This window comes from Sorex araneus, chromosome 1, assembly GCF_027595985.1.
Source record: "Sorex araneus isolate mSorAra2 chromosome 1, mSorAra2.pri, whole genome shotgun sequence".
Taxonomy (NCBI): Eukaryota; Metazoa; Chordata; class Mammalia; order Eulipotyphla; family Soricidae; genus Sorex; species Sorex araneus.
In genome coordinates this window covers 122,095,653-122,115,946 of record NC_073302.1, presented here as the reverse complement: position 1 = coordinate 122,115,946, position 20,294 = coordinate 122,095,653, and the positions used below count along the sequence as shown (strand labels likewise).

Sequence of the window (20,294 nt, the reverse complement as noted above, 5' to 3'; positions counted from 1 at the left end):
AGAAAAACTGGGGCTGGAGTGACAGTACAGCAGCTAGGGCATTTGCCTTGCACGCGGCCAACCTGGGTTCGATCCCTGGCATCCCAAAGGGTCCCCCGAGCACCGCCAAAAGTAATTCCTGAGTGCAGAGCCAGGAGTAACCCCTGAGCATCGCTGGGTGTTACCCAAAAAGCAAACAAACAAAGAAACAAACCCAAAAACTCAGAAAAATTTTAAATGCTGAGGTGACATAGCCCAGGGAGCTCCCAGGGAGAGACCGAGGAGGGTCATACTCAGATGTTTCCATGAAAATCTGACGCTAATGGAGGGGCTGGCTCGGGAAATGGAGCTCCAGAGTCTTGGTTTCCCCCCAGTCCCCACTGCAGCCCACTCCCGTGACCGAGGTCCTCTCACTGCGAGGGCAGGGAAGGATATTGGTTCTGCAGGAGCCAGGCCACTCCCAGGGTATAGTAGATCATGACCAGAGCTTCCAGGATTTCCTTTTTCTCCTTCTCTGACGCGATGTTTCCCTTCCAGGTCAGCAGTATGGTCTTGGCGGACTCGGCATGTTTCTTGGCCTGACACGGGAGTCCTGAGGAGATTGGAGCGAGGGTGACAAGAAGGAAAAAGTTTGAAGCAGCAGACTTCAGTCAAAGATATTCTGGGGAGGGAGAGGAGGTGGGCTTGGTGGTCCAGAGACCAGATGGTCTGTGGTCTTTGTTCCCCAAACCGGCTGTGTGTCAGAATTATCTGGGATGCTTGCAGTGACTATAGATGCCTGGGCCCCGTCCCAGACCTACTGAGTTGGAATCTCTTGAGGAATGGCGTCCAGGCATCTCTCCTTTTAATTAGTTCCACAACTGCTTCAATGGCACCCTCCCAGTGCTTTCTGTGGACCTCTGTTTGGAAGTCACTGACAGAAACAGATGAGTCCTGATGTCACCGCTATGTGTCCTGATGTCACTGCTAGGGTCGTGTGACCTTTCAACCGCCCCAAGCTTCTTGATCCAACACAGGTAGAATGACAGCAATTCTTAAAGAGACGGTCCAGGAACAAAGTAGGCTATGCCACAGAGTTCTATGCTTTGAATTTTTCTGTGAAAGGAATCTATAAATATAGAGGCTTTATAAATACAATCACTTCCATCTGGGGAAGTTTTCAATCCCAGATGAAACTGGCGATACTAATTGGTCACACACACACACACACACACACACACACACACACAGAAAATTTAGTTTCTGAATTCAGGGAGGCCCTTCAGGATGAAGACAAAGAACTGCCAAACCCCAAGCTAGACAGAAATTAAAGCATGTTTCTCTTGTTTTCTAATCCAAGACTCAATTTTCTAAGCACACCCTGGAACTGATGATGATGTCTGAGCCATAACTCCTGGAAATGAAGTCCATTTAGCAGAGGTCGACTTGAGAACACCTTACGGAACTACTTCCTCAACCTCCAGCACAGCTCACATTAGCAAGTAGCAGCCCTGGAGAAAAGACGAGTCCCCCTGTCTGAGTCATCCTGCCAGCAGAGGAGAATCATGGTTGATGTTGGCCCTGCCAAGGAGAACCCCTGGGCCCAGATTCTCACTGAACCCCCAGGTGACAACTGGCTGTCCCTTTGGCGTCTAGAGCCTCGTGTCCCAGCACAAGCAGAGGCTCTGATAATCAGGTCCATTTTATTTTTATTTATTTTTTTTAAAAGGAGAGGCTTTTATTTATTTATTTATTTTTGCTTTTTGGGTCACACCTGGCAATGCTCAGGGGTTACTCCTGGCTCATGCACTCAGGAATCACTCCTGGCGGTGCTCAGAGGACCATATGGGGTGTTGGGAATCGAACCCAGGTCGGCCACATGCAAGGCAAGTGCCCTACCCACTGTGCTATTTCTCCAGCCCCATCAGGTCCATTTTAAAGGACTTGCCTTTGGTGCTTGCAGCTCTCATGTGTTCTAGGAGAGCAGGCTAACCTGCAGGTGTTGGAATACTGACGAGAATGGAGCGGAGAAGTCCCAAGTCTGGGAGAATATCCAGACACGCCTGGTACCGAGGTTTGATTTGAAGAAAAAAGTGGTAAAAGAGAGCGCAGGCCATGTCCAAAGTTATCAGACAACAGCGGCCCTCCAATGGCACCACACACCAGAAGCATGTTTGTCTTATTCCTCTTGCATAGCTCCGGACCTCATTCCCAGGAGTCACGGCTCATAAGTTCTGAGGTGAGAGGCAAGGAGGCATCATGTGTAAAAGTCAACATTTTTTATGGATGCAGGATGTGTGAAGTCCAAACTCTAGAAACACTGAGTGAGCTCCTCAGACAGCAAGGGGGCCCTGACTGCATCCTGGAGAATAAGGAGGGTTTGAATGAATGGAGACCAGTGAGGAAGTATTAGCATTTGGGAGTCAACCTGAAGTCATCAAGACAGTAAGTGTTGCATGGGCATGGGAAGTCAGGTGGAGGGAATATTAGGAAGGAGATTAGTCTGACTAAGGGGAGGTTCAATTTTTGGGGGGTGGGGGGGTTCACATCAGACCATGCCCACGGGTTACTCTTGGCTCAGCGCTCTGGAATTACTTCTGGCGGTGCTGGGGGGACCCTATAGGATGCTGGGGATCTAACCCGGGTTGGCCAAGTGCAAGGCAAATGCCCTACCCACTGTGTTATCATCCTAGCCCCCTGGGGAGGTTCAAATTTAAAGCCCCAGGAGGTACAGATAAAATAGGTTTAAAGGAGTTTTCTGTGCAAAGGTAAGGAGCTGGATTGGATCCTTTTGATGTCAGTGAGTCTTTCTAGATCTTGAAATTAGTGACAATAGAAAACTGTTGGGGGTGTCAAATCAGGGCAAATAAAAACTGAGTCTTTAAAGTAAAATTAAAAGGATTGTCTTTCCCTATAACCAGGGTCCTGGGGAGTGTGCTAAGTGAATCTAAATGTTTTCTTGGGTGGGTAGAGAGGAAAGGAACTGGAGAAACCATTGAAAACTCCCCTCACCCTCACCCATCCAATAGCACAGCACTCCTGGTCTTGTGAACAGAAAACAGATGAGAATGTTGCTCTGAAGCTTTGTCAGTCGACCCTTCTACCCACCCTACTGCTACACGAGCACCCATGCTGTTGTGAAATCCTTAAGAGGGATACTTCTCTACTAAGCAAGGCAGCTTAGTAGATTAACTACTCGGTTCCTTGTTTCTGCTTCACCAAAGCCCACAGTCCAGTGTTCCTGATGAAAAAGCTGAGCTGGTGATCTACCAACCTTAAGCAAAAATGAATGAGGATCCTGCTTTAAAATAGTTTTTAAAATTTTCACGTAGTTAACACTGTTCTTGATTTATAATGAATAGACACATACACAGAGTATTTGTTCACCTTGGTAGTAATGAGCTTATATTCAAGAGTTTGGAGACCATGACACTAGACAAATATTTCCAAACCTTTTCATGTATGAAGAACTCTCTTCATTTAAAAAATGCCACTTTGTGATGAAATTTATAGTATTTCCTATATGGAAGAAATTCAGGATTTACAAAAGGACCATGAATGTCAGTAATACTTTGGAATGGATTCACTTTTTTAATTGCAAGAACATCCTTTGTAAAAAAAAACACACACCCTATATATGGTCCTATACAGAGACTGGCAAGCTACCCGTGGTGTATTTGATATGCCAAAAATAGTAACAACAAGTCTCACAATGGAAACATTACCGGTGCCCGCTCGAGCAAATTGATGAGCAATGGGATGACAGTGGTACAATGATCTAAGATTTATTTATTTATTTATGCTTTTTTTTGGTCACACCCGGTGATGCACAGAGGTTACTCCTAGCTCTGCCCTCAGGAATTACTTCTGGCAGTACTCAGGGGACCATATGGGATGCTGGGAATAGAACCCGGTCAGTTGCATGCAAGGCAAATGCCCTACCCGCTGTACTATCGCTTCAGTCCCTAAGACTTATTTTATCCATCTGTGGGGGGTGCTTAGTGATCGCTTTCCATAATGCCAGGGCCACCTTCCCTATTCTAACATCAACTTCAAGACCAAGTCATTTTTTTCCGCTCTGGCTCTCCCAAGCCAGGTACATTAGCCTTTCCTATATGCTAGTAATGTTGGCATTACAAAGGTGAAGTCAGCATGACAAGACTTCTGCTGGAGCCCGATATTCAGAAATGACAAGGAGAAAGGAATGAACTGAACAAGGAGTCCTGATTTTCTTTCTTTCTTTCTTTCTTTCTTTCTTTCTTTCTTTCTTTCTTTCTTTCTTTCTTTCTTTCTTTCTTTCTTTCTTTCTTTCTTTCTTTCTTTCTTTCTTTCTTTCTTTCTTTCTTTCTTTTTTTTTTTGCTTTTTGGGTCATACCCAGCGATGCTCAGGGGTTACTCCTGGCTTTGCACTCAGGATTTACTCCTGGCAGTGCTTGGGGGACCATATGGGATACTGGGGATCGAACCTGGGTCGGCCGCATACAAGGCAAACACCCTACCCGCTGTGCTATCGCTCTGGCCCCAAGGAGTCCTGATTTTCTACTAAACACATGAATCGCTTTACTTCAATTGAATGAGATCCAGTGTGCCAGGCACAGTTATATGAGTATGTCTACACTCTGATGCAGGACAAAGAGAATCTGTTTAGAACAATCCAAGTTTTGCTCTGAAAAAATTTGGATTACTCCTACAGTCCCTTTGGGGGAGCCATTCAGTTCTAGGGATCAAATGCGGTGTCTTGCACACACAAGGCAAATGTTCTATCACTTGAATTTGTGGCCGGCACAACTACCCAGCCTTGGTGGTTTTGATGTTGCCACTGATATTCTCTATATTTAAGAAGTGAATGATTGGGGCCGGAGCGATAGCACAGTGGGTAGGGCATTTGCCTTGCACTCGGCCGACCCGGGTTCGATCCCCGGCATCCCATATGGTCCCCCAAGCACCGCCAGGAGTAATTCCTGAGTGCAAAGCCAGGAGTAACCCCTGAGTATCGCTGGGTGTGACCCAAAAAGCAAAAAAAAAAAAAAAGAAGTGAGTGATTATGAGAGCAGGGTCCGGAGCCAGCATTCCCGGGTATAGATCTGGCTTAGCCAGTTATTGTCCACATGGCCTTGGATATGTTGTTTAATCCATCCATGCTGCCATTTGTTAACCTATGAAATACAGTTGAAAATACTTTCTATCTTGGAAGGCTGTTTGCAAGGATTGATTTGGTGAGAAAATGGATTGAACTGTGCCTGGCACATAGAAATAAAGCTTAATAAATATCAGTTATTAATCATCATCATCATCATCATCATCATTACCAGGGTTCATTCACCTTGAATTAAATAATTTATTACATCTATCTTTATGTTGGATGCTTTTTAATAGAGCTTACAGAATTTCTACAAAAGGCTCTATTCTCAAATGCAAACTCATTTCAGCCCGGTACTGCAGATCAACTGGGTTGTACCATTCCCTGCTATTTCTGTATTGGGCTTTCTGCTTTGCTGTTTACCAGCTGGCGGAGAGGGCAAGGGTTCATGGCTTCAGCTTCTTTTCCTGTCTTTTGCAACACTTAGAGCAGCACCCTGAATACCTGGCGTGTTTCCAGTAACAACAGGCGCTCAGATTTATGGCTGCATTAATAATAAGCAATGTTAGGAAATGTTGGGAAATGGTTGGTCCATGGGACAGCTTTCTTCTTCTCGAATTCTTTCAACAGTTCTGCCTCCTGGTGACAACCAGGCTCCCCTTTCCCAGCCGTTGGAGCCCAGGGCTTACTAGGGTCAGCAGGTCATTAAGTCCCATTCCGCATGCTGCTTCGCTGCTTCCGGTGCTGACCCCACCCACCCTGGCGCACTCTCTGCCTTGGGTTACTGCCTCCTGAAATCCAGCTGACCCATTGCTCCATGTTCAAAGCCTCCCAGAGCTCTTTGGTTCCTGCCTTTCTGCCTATGCTCTACCTGGGTCTCCTAAGAGCATCCTCACATGACTTCTGTGCCTTCCTCGCTTCCTCCTCGTTGGCCTCCTCTCAGAATGCTGTGCAGCATCTAGTCAGCAGCGCCCAACCTGCAGATGCTCCAGGCTTAGGATCTGGTCATTGTTCCAACCACCCTGCAGAAAGTGATCTCCCGAGGGCCCCCCAAATTTGTATTTGAAAAAAGATCCAGTCCCAGTTCTGGGTGACCATGTGAGATACTCTGAGCTATGTGGTCAACGCTGGGATCTCCAGGAACTGCACCAACAAGGCTCACAGGACAAATGTGCTTTCTGTGCTAATTCTGTATCGGTGTCTTTTGTTTTCCAGGTGTTTGGGACCCAGGCTGAGACCTCCAAGGCTGCTTGGATCGGGACTGGGCCTGCTCCGCCCAGATTTCCCATTTCCCAGTAGCTAGGTGGTCACACCCAGGGACTGCCCCAGCGCATGTAATCCCATCCAAGGCCAGCATCCAGAGACTTAAAAGCAAGCTCCTGGAAGTGCTCAGCCGCTTGGCGGCCTCGAGATATCTTATAGCCTACTTCTCCTCTGGGAGAGCCTGGCAAACTACCGGGAGTTTCCTGCCCACATGGGAGAGCCTGGCAAGGTCCCCATGGTGTATTAATATGCCCAAACCAGTAACAAGCTGGGTCTCATTCTCCTGACCCTGAAAGAGCCTCCAATGTAGCATCATTGGAAAGAACGAGAATAGAGAGGCTTCTAATATCTCAGGGCTAGGACAAATGGAGACGTTACTGAGACCGCTCAAGAAATTCAATGATCAACAGGATGATGATGATGATGTTGATGGTGATGACTCTTCTAAAGTCTGTCCTTTTCTTCTCTTTCCCTCTCATCCTTCACCTCATTGATTATTTTTCATTGCCTTTCCCACTTCTGGCACCAAAGAGTGCCTTCCTCTCCCATCCCTTATGATAATAATTCTGCTCCCCCAGTCCTGGTCTCAAACTTCTAGCACCTAGAAAAATGTGCTAGTGGGTTTTTCCAATGCAACTCATCATCTATACATCAATCTCCTCATCCGCCTACCACCCAGCCTACCTCCTTCTCTGGTCCACATCCTCTCCAGACCTATTTTTCTCTAAAAATGGCAGCTGCTGTACCTAAAACTCCATGATCATCTTTGGGTCTCGCTTTTGTTCAACCTCAAACATTATGTCCTCTCTTCTCTTTCTCTCCTTTAAAATTTTATTTTAGAATTTACAGGAGGGTTTTATTCTTAAAAGTATACAGAGCACGCACCCCACAGGGAGTGAGATAAAGCATTTATTTAAAAGGAAAAAAAAAGACTAGATGCTCCACAGCAGGTGAGACCTCCCAGAGAGGAATGCATAATCTCTTTTTTTTCAGTGATCATTTTGGAATAGACAATACATTTTCTATGGTTCAGAAGTTAAAATGAGGCTTGCTCTTTGAGGCCATGTTCTCCCTTAAACACATATCTGTCCTGCTTATCTGTATGCTCTTTCCACTCTTGGAGAAGGCTGTGTTTCCTCTTGAATATACGTCCTCTTTCCTTCCTTACATCATTCTAAGTAAGTTTCAATAAAAACCATCTTGCTTCACACAAAAAAGTTAAAATGATACAAGAGAAGGTAAATTTGAGAAGTCTTACTTCAAATTCTTAAGTGCCTTCCAGATAAGTTGCTTGCTTTTATTTTAAACCTGTGTATCTATCCTTTAGATACACAAATCTTTAATTTGTTTTAAATAGTTAAGCATTATTTTATTTACCTAGTTCTGGGGTTTTTTGGGCCATAGCCTTTGGTGTGCAGGGGCTATTCCAAACTTTGTGCTCAGGGTTTGTTCCTTGCAGTTCTTGGTGGATTATGAGGTGCCAGGGACCGAACGCTGGGGCTCACATATGAGGGCAAGTGCTCTGCCATTGAGCTACCTCTTTGGCCCCCTTCAGTGTTTCCTTATAGAAATATAAGCAAGAATTCTCACTTCTCTTCCTCTCTTTCTCACACCAAATATAGCTCAGAAGCGCAGTTCGTGCTGTGCATTCCATTTGGCCTTCAGACGGGCTCTTTTCCGAGCAATATCTGGACTTCCTTTTCCTCTGTTAAAGCCACCAAGATCCCACTCTTTATGCCATCCCTCCAGTGATGTGCCCATTTGGTTGTGTTTAACCTTTTACTCTCATAACCGATGCTGCAAATATTAATCTTAGCCACCTGGGATCTAAGAAGTGTGTCTGTAGGCTAGGAATGCAGAAGCAGGGTTTCTGGCTAAGAAAGATAAATCTGTCTGTCCCTCATACTCTTAAATCCTTCTTCTCTTCCCGTGCATTCCCTCTATCACTAACCTAGTTTTACACATAGATGACTGAGCTACCTTCCTTGTTCGCTATCATTGCTGGATTAAACTTTCCAAAAGCAACCTCTGATTTATTAATTCTCTGATTTTTTTTAAATCTCCAACACTCCTTCTTGTCTACCAAATAAATTACAAGTTCCTTGTCCAGTATTTCAACCCCTCTGTCCTGAGTCTGTGCAACACATCTTCTTTTCCATGCTAACCGTGACTAAACAGGGCTGCTTACAGCTTTCCAAATGCGCATTATACTTTCCTACGTTGGCATATGCCTTCTGCATAAAAAAAGGGCCACCCCATCTTTTTGCCTCCCCAAATCCTACTTGGATTTAAGAACTATCTGGAACATCACCTCCCCTAAATGTGCCATTTACCAACCTCATCCAGATATGATTCCACCCCAATTTTTAAAAGCCTTCTATTCAAACCAGTACATGTGCCAAAAGATAAGAGATGGCTCAGTGGCTAACATATCTGCCTAACAAATGTGAGGCTGTGAGTCTGAACCGCAGTTTCCCCTCATACATCGGATGCAATCCTGGGCAGCTCTTCTCTGTGATACCCAGAATCCCATGTGATTTCTGATCACACTGCAGCCACTAGAGCCAGGTGCCCATGAGAGCTGCAACTAAGGTGTAGCCGACCCCCCAGCAAGCATGATGCAAAGCACTGCATGGAGGAGTGCCACTCCCGGAAAGCAGGTGAGCACGTCAGCAACCCCCAGCTGGAATGTGCATAATTAGACTGTGTGTGGCCACCACAACTAGAGTGTAACCCTTGCAAGCACCACAACAAACGGAGTGAGATGCAACACCACCCGCCCCAGCAAGATACTTGGCTGAATATTTGAAGACCACCTCCTGCTGATGTGCAAAAGTAGGAGCATCGTAACCAATGTGTGGGTCACTATCACAAGAAATCATCCACAGTGGGAAGGGGGAAGGTAGACTAAATCCATAGCCTCGGTGTGCCTTATAATGGGCCACGTCTGCATGGAGCTCAGCCATCCATGTGAGGTTTAAGTTCTTGAAGGCAAAGACAAAGCCTTGGTGTGCCTTCCGTTCCCCTCCAAACGCCCTTCATGGAATTACCCACATGCGAGTCACTCGATAAATACTCACAGGAAGACTGTTTATTGAGAGGAATCAGCCTTTTTGGCCAGGTCCCCAAACCCCAATTCTGGGAAAGGCTCAGAGGGATGTGAGGCCGGCAGGTCTGATGGCTATAAAACATGCACATGTGCAGTGAGGCATGAACAGACTCAGACACACATCCCGCCCACACAGAAGGCTGGCTCATAAATTCTTTCCGTTTCAAAGCAATTGAGGATTAATGACAACAAACTAAGTGGAGGCTCAGCAAGCACTTCATCCCTCTTGAAAGTCTGTGAGTTTTCTAAATTTTAGTTGTTTTACTCCATGACCTACAAAAAAGCCGAGCAAACATCCTTACCAGATGAGGACCACGACAAAGGAGAGGCACCAGGATGTTCTCCAGGAAGGTCAGGTTCATCATTCACTCTCTGGTGAATACAAGTCTCAGCTGCAGAGTCTGGGTTCAAGACCAAGCCCGATTCACCGTGTGTACTTGGTCTAATCCAAAAGTTGTTTCAGATTGCATGGCTTCTTCTCCCAGAAGGGAGCAACATGACCCTTGCCATAGCCATGCCAAGCCATTTCACTCGAGACACCCCAGAGGGGAGCGGATAATACCCCTCCCCACCCCAAGGGACCCAGCCCTGGCAGCTGAAAACCTCCAGAACCCAACTGCCGCCATGCTCAAAGCCACTCCCCACACGCTTGGTCTGAGCTCAGGCATAAGTGAATGCGCTCATGGATTGTGTGGCCGATACATCATAAGACACTCCCTACCCATTCTCCAAGAGTACCACACCACATCTGATGGGGCTTAAATAGTAGGTAACTAATCATAGAGGAAAATATGTATATATATATATATTCACAAATATATATACATATATATATGTGTATATATATATATACGAAAGCTCACATCACTCAACCTTTAACAACATGTTAGTGATATCCTAAAGAATGTCTTATTGGCCCCTGCCAAAATAGAACAATCTTCACACTGTTTCCTCTATGGATACATTTCAGTAGCATTTTCAGCGGTTTTTCATAATAGACAATACAAAATGCATTATTTCTAACATTTATCATAGTTTATATCACATTATTCTTAACATTCTTTACTTTTGTGGCAACCTGGGTAGACTGTGAACTCTCTCATGGAAGAGGGTGAGAGAGGAGAGAAGGTGAGAGAGGAGAACTGAGAACAAAGTAAGGCTTGACCTAATTCCTTTTGACTAGCCTTTGGTAAGTTCAAAATTTTTGGTTGAACCAGTGAAGTCAATTACTTACTATGGACCAAGAAACAGTCAACCTTCAGATTTGACATGGTGAAAACCATATCTAAAGACTGATTATTCTTTAGATTCAATTGATTTAGACTTGTTTTCTAATTTTTTTCTGAAACCATTTTATCTTCAAGTGATAGAATCAATAATATGTTTAAAAGCTTTAGAACAAATGTGTGTCTGATCTCCATCAAAACCACAGAAAATCTAGGACTCCGGGAGTAAAAATAGTGAAGAGCATATCTATTTAAGAGAGTGACTGGAAAGCATGAGGTTTTTCATCATCAATTCCAGAAGAGCTTTTGGGAGATACACAGTCATCCAGATACCCCTTCAGTTTTATTTGTATATAAATAAGGACCTCAGGGTTTTCCACCAGGAGAAATTTTATGCAAGAATATTCTACTATTAATATATACATAAAGCAGTATCAGATATTTTAAATACAACTGGTCTCTTGTTGCCATTTGTAAGATGTTTGCTCTTTGATGTAAAGTTAATTTATTTCTCTGCACTTGCAACATTTGTTAAAGCAATTACATTCTGAAGAAAATGAATAAATACATTAAGTGCAAGAATGAATATTTAAAATGTAGCTATTTACCTTCCTAAGACAATATACTTTCAAAATATTTCTTGATAATTTAAATATTCAACTTCTAACTGGAGTCATTTTAGATCAAATTATTCTTAATTGGACACTTCAAAAAGTAGGAAGGATTACATCTTTACATATTTATGCATTTTAATGTATTTGACTTCTTTTGACTTGATGTAAATTATTTTTTAAAAAACCTAAAAAATAGTAATAGCTTATTCCAACAAAATTTGGGGGTAGTTAAAAGGAACAACTCAGTGCCATAATTACCAATTTTTTTGAAAGCACAGAAAGAAAAAATTAAAGCATAGATGGTCAGATACAGACAGACAAAGGGATTTGGATCACCTATTAGAGTAGCAGACAAAAAAGCATTTGAGGTTTTTTTTTTTTTTGCAGTGGGGGTGGGGTGGAGGAGTCCTTAGAATTTTTTGGGGGGGATCAAAAGTACCAGAGATCCCTCCTGGTGGTTCAGAGGCAACTACAGCTGTTCAGGGCAGTAGACAGAAGTTGTGGCGCTACTTGGGCTCTAAAGTCCTGGGATTCTCTGAGGAATTTGAACACCCAGAGTTTCTGGGATATAAAGCACGTGCCTTAGCCTCTGTATTATAGTGGTATCTCTGCCCCCATACCATCTTCTAGAAAGGTGGGTTCAAGGCTATCAGGCTAAGAGGATGCACTAGTTGGGAAGAACATGCATGTAAGGCATGTAAACATATAATATTTAAAGACAAAGAGCTATGCTGAACATTAAGGTTTAAGTGCTCTAATATCACAGTAACCCAGGATCTGTTGAGGGAGTGGTAAGTTATTTTGCCATAAGACTCAGTAGAGATAGGAGTAAAATTCTTATTGCATTGTTAGGACATTTGGAGTTTACACCATATTCAGTGGGGAATGCTGAATGACTGCTGATTTATATCAGGTATAAATATTAACATCTCAGCATGGAATCACAGAACTTTCATGATATCAGAAGATCATTATTTCTCTCTCTCTCTCCTTTCAAGAAAAGGAATCACCTCAGGGAACTGTGTTTTTCATATCAAAGAATTTGGGAGATGCCCACTTGTAACTTGTGGCATTTCATAAACTTTATAACCATGCCATTATCCACCTGTGAAACTTCACACTTTGTAATTAAATATCATCCCTGTTGGTTTATTCTCTTAAAGATGAAGATCTCTTTTGAGCAGCTTTTAATTTTCTTGAAGGCAATTTTTAAAGTTCCCTCTTAGAGTTTCCATTTAAGAATAAATAATTATTTCTCGTTGACTTTCTCCTCATGATTTCTATGTTACAACCATTTGAAGCCTCTCAGTTTCTCTGTCCTGAATTCTTTCCATTTGTTTGAGATCTTCCTTGTATATGGTAAAATATAAAGGCAATGACAGATAAACCCGGAGCCGCTGAGCGCGAATCGGACCCTCTGCGGCGCTTAAAGACTTTGACTCCAAAGATGTAACACATTCGGGCATCCAGCACAGCACCCGAGAGCAATGCATTGGGACACCAAACTGGGCTACAACTCGGTGCTGCTGGGGGTGGATTTTTTTTCCCCCCACCCTGTCTTCCTGCATGGAAAGCGGCGGGCTGGCGGCACCATGTGGCAGGCGCCATCTTCTGATTCCAGACCCACAGGTATTCGGATTTTACTTTGGGGGCTCCCAGGAACTCATGGGAAGGGGGCGTAACTGGCACGCCCTCGGCCCAGATAAACCCGGAGCCGCTGAGCGCGAATCGGACCCTCTGCGGCACTTAAAGACTTTGACTCCAAAGATGTAACACATTCGGGCATCCAGCACAGCACCCGAGAGCAATGCATTGGGACACCAAACTGGGCTACAACTCGGTGCTGCTGGGGGTGGATTTTTTTCCCCCCACCCTGTCTTCCTGCATGGAAAGCGGCGGGCTGGCGGCACCATGTGGCAGGCGCCATCTTCTGATTCCAGACCCACAGGTATTCGGATTTTACTTTGGGGGCTCCCAGGAACTCATGGGAAGGGGGCGTAACTGGCACGCCCTCGGCCCAGATAAACCCGGAGCCGCTGAGCGCGAATCGGACCCTCTGCGCCTAAAGACTTTGAATTCAGAGACTTCTTACAGCAATGCACTGGGACTGTGAGCTGGGCTATGTAATTTCTGGCAGAATTCTCCCTGGACTTTATACAGAAATCCAAAACCGCGTAGACGCTGCCGCATCCGCGCGACTTAACATTTATAATTGTTCAGCAATGTGAATTGGTTTCATTTGAACAGGTCTGACTTGGGGGGGAAACTCCAAATAATAACAGTAAGTTTTTGTTCAAAATATTGAAGGTTTTTAATGTAGCAGCCACCTCTGGACTGTGAACTAAGCAAAAGCCCCACGCTGGCCGACGTGGCGTGGCGTACACCATACTATGAGGCGCAGGAAGGGGGATGAGGGGGAAAAAGAAAAAAAAAAAAAAGGGAAAAGGAAAAAGAGAAAAAAAAAGAGAGAGAGAGAGAGTTATGTCAACTATAGTGAGTTTTGTGTTGAATTATGGAATGTAATCAAGGTAAAGAAAAAATGAAGTGAAATTCATTAGTTATACAGTAGGGGGTAGGGGGTGGGGGCGGGGGGTATACTGGGGTTTCTGGTGGTGGAATATGGGCACTGGTGAAGGGATGGGTGTTTGAATATTGTATAACTGACATATAAACCTGAGAACTTTGTAACTTTCCACATGGTGATTTAATAAAAATTTAAAAAAAAATAGTAAAAAAAAAATATATATAAAGGCAATGAATTATTTTAAAAAGATTCTAAGTGATGTTATACCTGGAATTAAGGATTATTATCAGCAAGTTTGTTGTAGTTTATTAGAATATGCCTTATATTTTACACATGAGCATTTTAAAATGACAGCTCTGCATTAGTGGAAAATGCAGTTATTTTTGATATTTCGAACATTCTTTTTTATTTTCTACTAATGTAGACAAAAATAGTTTAAAAGACATTATATTGGGAATTCTTTTTTGATGTTGGATGATCAGCTCTAACAGTCTTTAAGCTTCTGTCCTCAACTTTAATTGAGGTTTAATTTACACATATAATTATAAGATATTAAAAATCTTCAACCTAATCACCCATCTCCTAGACTATTCTTTTATTTTTAATTTAAATTTTATTGGAGACACCTCAATTTACAGTACAGTTAGTGGTAGGGTTTCCTGCAATAAAAAAAAAGAAAAAAATGTATTATTTCTGTTGTGCTTTGGGACAGGGATTGGCGCTTGGAATGGAAACATCCCAAATATGGTGGTGGGAAGGTGTAATAGTGGTGGGATTCGTGTTTGAATATTAAATGGAATCAAACTATCGTGAACTACCTTATAAAATAAAAAAAATTTTTTAAAGGTTGTTTCACATTACATTACATCAGAATCAACCAACCAACCAATCAACCAAAAAATCTTCCTTTACAGGAAATCTTGTTTCCCCTCCTACTTTCCATGCCACATATGTACTTCTTCAGTTAGGCAGAGCAAAGACTGAGTTAGGGCAAAAGGATTGTGCCTCTATCACTGATTATAATATGAAATACTCTCCTGTCTTTATTAGATTAGTTTAGATAGTTTTTTTTTTCAATATAATTGGAAAAGTTAAATTCAAAGTTTCTGCCAATGCATGGCAGAACTGACTTCAGGAGAGGAGGGCCAATCTCTGTCCATTACCCTACCACAGTAATTGGGAATAGGTGGTGGAAGTGGAGTTAGCAAGGAAAAAAAGAGAAGAATCAAAACCAGACATGGCAGGGAAGCCAAGGGAGAAGGCAGTACTTCAAAAACAAGTGCCCCACAAGCTCGACAGCAAAATTCCAACAACAACAAAAGCAACAACTTCATCCCAAACTAGAGAGAGATGAACAGATGGTTCCCTGAAGACGATATATGGATGGGCAGTAGGCCTGTGAAAAAGTGTTCATCATCACTGATTATGAGGGAAAAGAATATCAAAGCAATGAGGTACCACCTCGTACCAGTGAGAAGGGGTTATCAAACAGTCCAGAAACAATCAGTGTTGGTGGGATGTAATCAAAAGAAACACTATTGACTGTTGGTGGAAATGTTGTCTGGTACAACTTCAGTGGAAAATGGTATGGAAACCTTAAAAAATTAAAATAGAACTAGAATATCAGACTCCATTATTCCATTACTTGACATCTATCCCAAGGAGACGAAAAACACTAAGATGAATATACATATAAACACACACTGTCCATTGCAATAATATTTATAATAGCCAAGTTCTGGAAATAATGGAAATACCCAATGACAGGTGAGTAGATAAAGACTTCGTGGTAGATATACATATATGTATATATGCATATATATATTTACAATGAAATATTACTCAGCTATATATATATACACACACACAATGGAATATTACTTAGCTATAAAAAAAGATGAATCTTGGCTCTACATGTATAGAGCCAGAAGATAGCACGTGAAATGAAATAAGTGAGATGGAGAATGCATACAGGTTGATCTCACTCAGTACTGGTATATAAAGAAACAAAGCAAGGGAATGGATTGATTTAATGATAACAATCCCTTTGACTCAGGGGACCAAACTGAGATCTCCAAGCAGTGGGAGTAGGAGGATGAAGGTGAGGAAAGGAAGAGGTAGACTAGAAATAACACAGGACAGAGGGTCTCTGGCACTTTGGTGACAGCACAGTAATTTTATGTATTGAAAGGATAAGCATTAGCATCATTGTAACCAACATACAAAACAATGAGCTTGATGCCAGCAACTTTAGATGATAACTAATTAGGGTGAAGCGATTCTAGAGTATCTCTCCAAACAAAGGGAGGTAGTCTGGCCTAGGAGGGAGTTCAGAAACATTGCCTTCTCAAACGATTCGGGTATCATCCCTTCCAGCTCAACTTGCCTTCCCCTCAAATCAGCAGAAGACTCAGAGCTTCCCTGAAGCTGGGCTCTCCTGTGCCTAGGCAGTATACTCGGCAGTGCCAGTGACATGCCAATTGTCAAATCCTCAACCCCCACCTCAACTGGCCTCTATGCCCTAAAACTGCTAAGACTACAGGCGCTTGTCTTGGGGTCCTAGTTTGAGCAGGAGGATTCCTGCCACGACAGTGCCTCCCCAATACACCATTTCTCCAAACAGGACCTCTCTTTCTCTCGGCTTGTCCTTTAGACTACATAGAACTGGAGTTTCATCTTTAGAAATCAAGTTGTTTTATGAAATCTGCCTGATACTGAGTGTCCATGCCTGCATTGTGTCCTCCTTGTGTCCACAGCCTTTGATAATGTCTTTTGTCCAGTGTACCCCAATCTCATCTGTCAAGTACAAACTACTACTACTACACTACTACTACTACTACTACTACTACTACTACTACTACTACTACTACTACTGTATTTCCCTCCAAGTGATATAGTAAAGACTAAACAAGAGTAGTTGAACACGCGGTAAGTACTCAATAACTTAAGTTAACCTTTATTTTGGAACTCTCCACCGCCTTGCCTGTCTCATCCACGGGCTTTCCCTTCTGATGGGTGTAAGCCAGGGGCAGGGAGGAGCCTCCTCCTGTCATCCCCACCCCTGCACAACTCATGGACTGGCCCACCCAGACCCAGCTAGGAAACCAGTTACCTCTCAGTGTCAGGTAGCCATACGCCAGGCTGGCCACTGCCTGTGCACATTTCCAGTGTTCTTCTCCAAAAATAATCCGCGAAAGGCTGACACAGCGAATCAGTTCCTTGTTTGCTTGGATGTTCTGCAGGGAGCAAAGAAGGAATGAGGTTCTTTGGGAAGGAGGATACCCTTTTACCCATGCTCTTACCATTGGAATTTGGAAGGGATTAACTCGTTTTCTTTTCTTTCTTTCTTTTCTTTTTTTGCTTTTTGGGTCACACCCAGCGATGCTCAGGGGTTACTCCTGGCTTTGCACTCAGGAATTACTCCTGGTGATGCTTGGGGGACCATATGGGATGACGGGGATCGAACCCAGGTCGGCTGCGTGCAAGGCAAATGCTCTACCTGCTGTGCTATTGCTCCGGCCCCTTAACTTGTTTTCTTTTCTTTCCTTCCCATCCCGCATCCAATACTTTAAGTCCCATGGACTCTACCTTATTCCTACATTCCAGAACTGAACTTTTCTCCATTATAAGCCTCCCCTGCCCCCCACAGGTAATGAGTCCATGTCATCCTTGTCCATTGCCTGGTTGATTACACCAGTCCCTCCTCAATGCTTCTGCTCTTTACCTCTCCACCAGTCTATGTTGTTTTGTGGTGGTGCCAGGTGTCATACACGCAGGACCTCACACATGCCAGGCACGTGTTCTACCCCTGAGCCACAAGGACATCTTTGCCCAGTCTATTTTCTACATCATAGCCAGTGAATTTCTTTTAGTCCTTTATTGTGAAAATTTTAAGGAATATACCAAAAAGATCATGCAAAATGCTTTGCTTTGCTTCACCAAGGAGGTACTCATGCTCCATCTCGTTTTATATTTATGCTTCTCAGCCACCCAGCCTATTCCTCTTTTGGAAATAAATCAAGAATATTAAGTCATTTCAAAAGCATCTCCAAAAGATAATTACAAATATATATCTGGTTATATATATTTAGTTATACAAAGATAGCCACAAAATCATGATCCCACAAAAATATTGACAATAACTTCTGAGTATCAAATAGCGAGTCTTATGACTCCACACAGTGAGATCAGTTTTCTGAATCTCTTTGATCCATTGGTTCCACTTCTGTTTCTAACTCTTTTTAGTGCAAATCTTTGGTACATCTTTGGTCAGTTGGGACATCATGTTTCCCACAGACTTAAATTTTGTTAACTGCATCATTATGATATCCCTCACATGTTGTTCTTCATGGCACTGACTGCATTCTCCTCCTTTTCCCATTCTGCCTTTAGACTGGATTTAGAAATTGGGATAACTTTAGTGTCAGCATTTTTTTAAGGAAGACTATGTCATAGGGTCTTAGATGTTATTTTATTAGAAGACAGAAAACACCCCATTGCTTCACTTTTTGATATTGGCACAACTAGATGGATAAACTTGTTAAAGATGAAAGATGATGATATCCTAATTCAATAATTCCTTCTTTGGGCTAGCTGATAGTTCTCTAAAGAGAAGTCTGCTCTAATCTACATCTTAGTCACCCAAATAGTGAGTGAGAAGGTCATGTGAGAAGGCAAGCTACATAACTTATTTTCCTTAATATTCTGGCATTCAAAATAATATATTTTCTCACTAGCATCATCCAATAGTATTCTATGTTATAGTTTTAGACATAGTCATGTTTCCGAAGATGGAGATCTAATTGCCAAAGGGGGACTCTTAAGCTACTATTTACCCCTAAAGGTATTATTCGAAACTCTTTTTGTCCTTCACATCTCATTTCACTTTCACTATGTTCAGCTCAAAAAGACCTTGTTCCTGATCACCTTTACAGCTCTCACTCCATCCCTTACTATCCTATCGCCCATTCTATTCATGCTATTTTATTTTTTATGCACTATACCTGATATTCCACTAATCATATCTGATACTGCAATTGTCCTCCCCCTAGAAAAGATAACTTCTTGACAGAAGCTTATTCCTCCTGTTAACTACTAGATCCCAGTGCAAAGAGGAAGCACTTATTCACTATTTGTTGAATGAATTGTTTCTATCCAATCGCAATGGTAGAATGTAGATGTAAGGGGTAGACGTCTCAAAGAAAGCATAGATAACACCATCAAGTCCTGGATTTCGGAAATCTTACAGTCATCAACTTGCTGTACAACAGAAGCAGGCATTAACTTGCTGGTAAGATGAACACAGTACTTCAAGTAATCAAAGGTCTCAAGTGTCAGCCTTGGTGCTAATGTTCGCAATTTGTGGTGCTCTGGGTGATAGCCCTCTCAGTTCTAGCTTCTTTTCTACTTGGAGATCCCCCAACCTCATAGAGTCATTGGAAGGACAATGAGACCATGCCAAAGTTATCTAAGTGTATCAGTTTCTACCTAAATGTAATCCATGGAAAGAGTCATCCATGCATACAGTGGGCTGATGACTCCTCCCTTGGTCTGTCTTTTCCTTACCCTGATGCTTCACTTGCTCCAAACTCAAATGTACACAAGCAAGCAAACATTAGAGGAACATTTCCCCTCATGCTTAAGTACTGTGAAAAGATAAATATAATATAAAAAGAAGGAAAAGGGCTGGGTAGGTAATACAGGGGTTAAGGCACTTGCCTTGAATGTGCCTGTCCAGCTTTGATCCCCCGCTCTGCATATGCTCTCCTGAACACTGCTTAGGGTCACTCATGGGCACAGAGTCAAGAAAAGCCCCTAAGTACCACTGTGTATGACCAAACACACCATCCCTCCACACACACACACACACACACACACACACAAAAAAAAAAAAACCCATTTGGTTTTTTGGACTAGAGCTGTACTGATTGGTTTCCACGGGACATCAAAAGACCGCGTGGCCGCCCACCTACGAGATGGTCAGACTTCTTCGTCAAAACCCTGAACAAAAGGTTTGAGGCTCTTCGTGTTCCTAGAGTAAGCAGATACCATTGGGCTACACTAGCACGCGACAGGGACAAATGGAGATGTTACTGGCACCCGCTCGAGCAAATCGAAGATCAATGGGATGACAAGTGACAAGTGATACAAGTTTGAGAAAACTCCACAGATGAACCACAATAAATACAAAGGTGTGTCTTGAGAAATTTTGGTCTGGTTTGGGGACCATAAATTGTGGTGCTTAGAGTATACTCCTAACTGTATTCAGAGACCACTCCTGGTGGGGTTAAGGGACCATCTGGGGAGTTGGGGATCCAACCCAGGTCAGCTGCATGCAAGACAAATGCCCCTAACCACTGTACTATCAATCTAGCCCCAATTTGTTCAATTTTGTTCAGTAAAAGGAGCATAATACTATGAAAGAATCACTGAAATAATGAGTTAAATCCTAATGCAAAATATTTATTATTATCCAAAGTGTCCAAGGGGTTGTCAGATCTTAAAAGCACACACTTACACT

The 20,294-nt window shown here is 42.9% G+C and overlaps 1 protein-coding gene across 1 annotated transcript in view; it reads right to left on the bottom strand.

Annotated features, from left to right (window-relative positions):
- Nucleotides 1–20,294, bottom strand: part of TTC23L (tetratricopeptide repeat domain 23 like) — a 63,464-nt gene that overhangs the window by 28,336 nt on the left and 14,834 nt on the right. Inside the window, 2 exon segments of the mRNA XM_055126286.1 lie at nt 415–571; nt 16,887–17,010. Of these exon segments, the coding sequence (XP_054982261.1) occupies nt 415–571; nt 16,887–17,010 (281 nt within the window).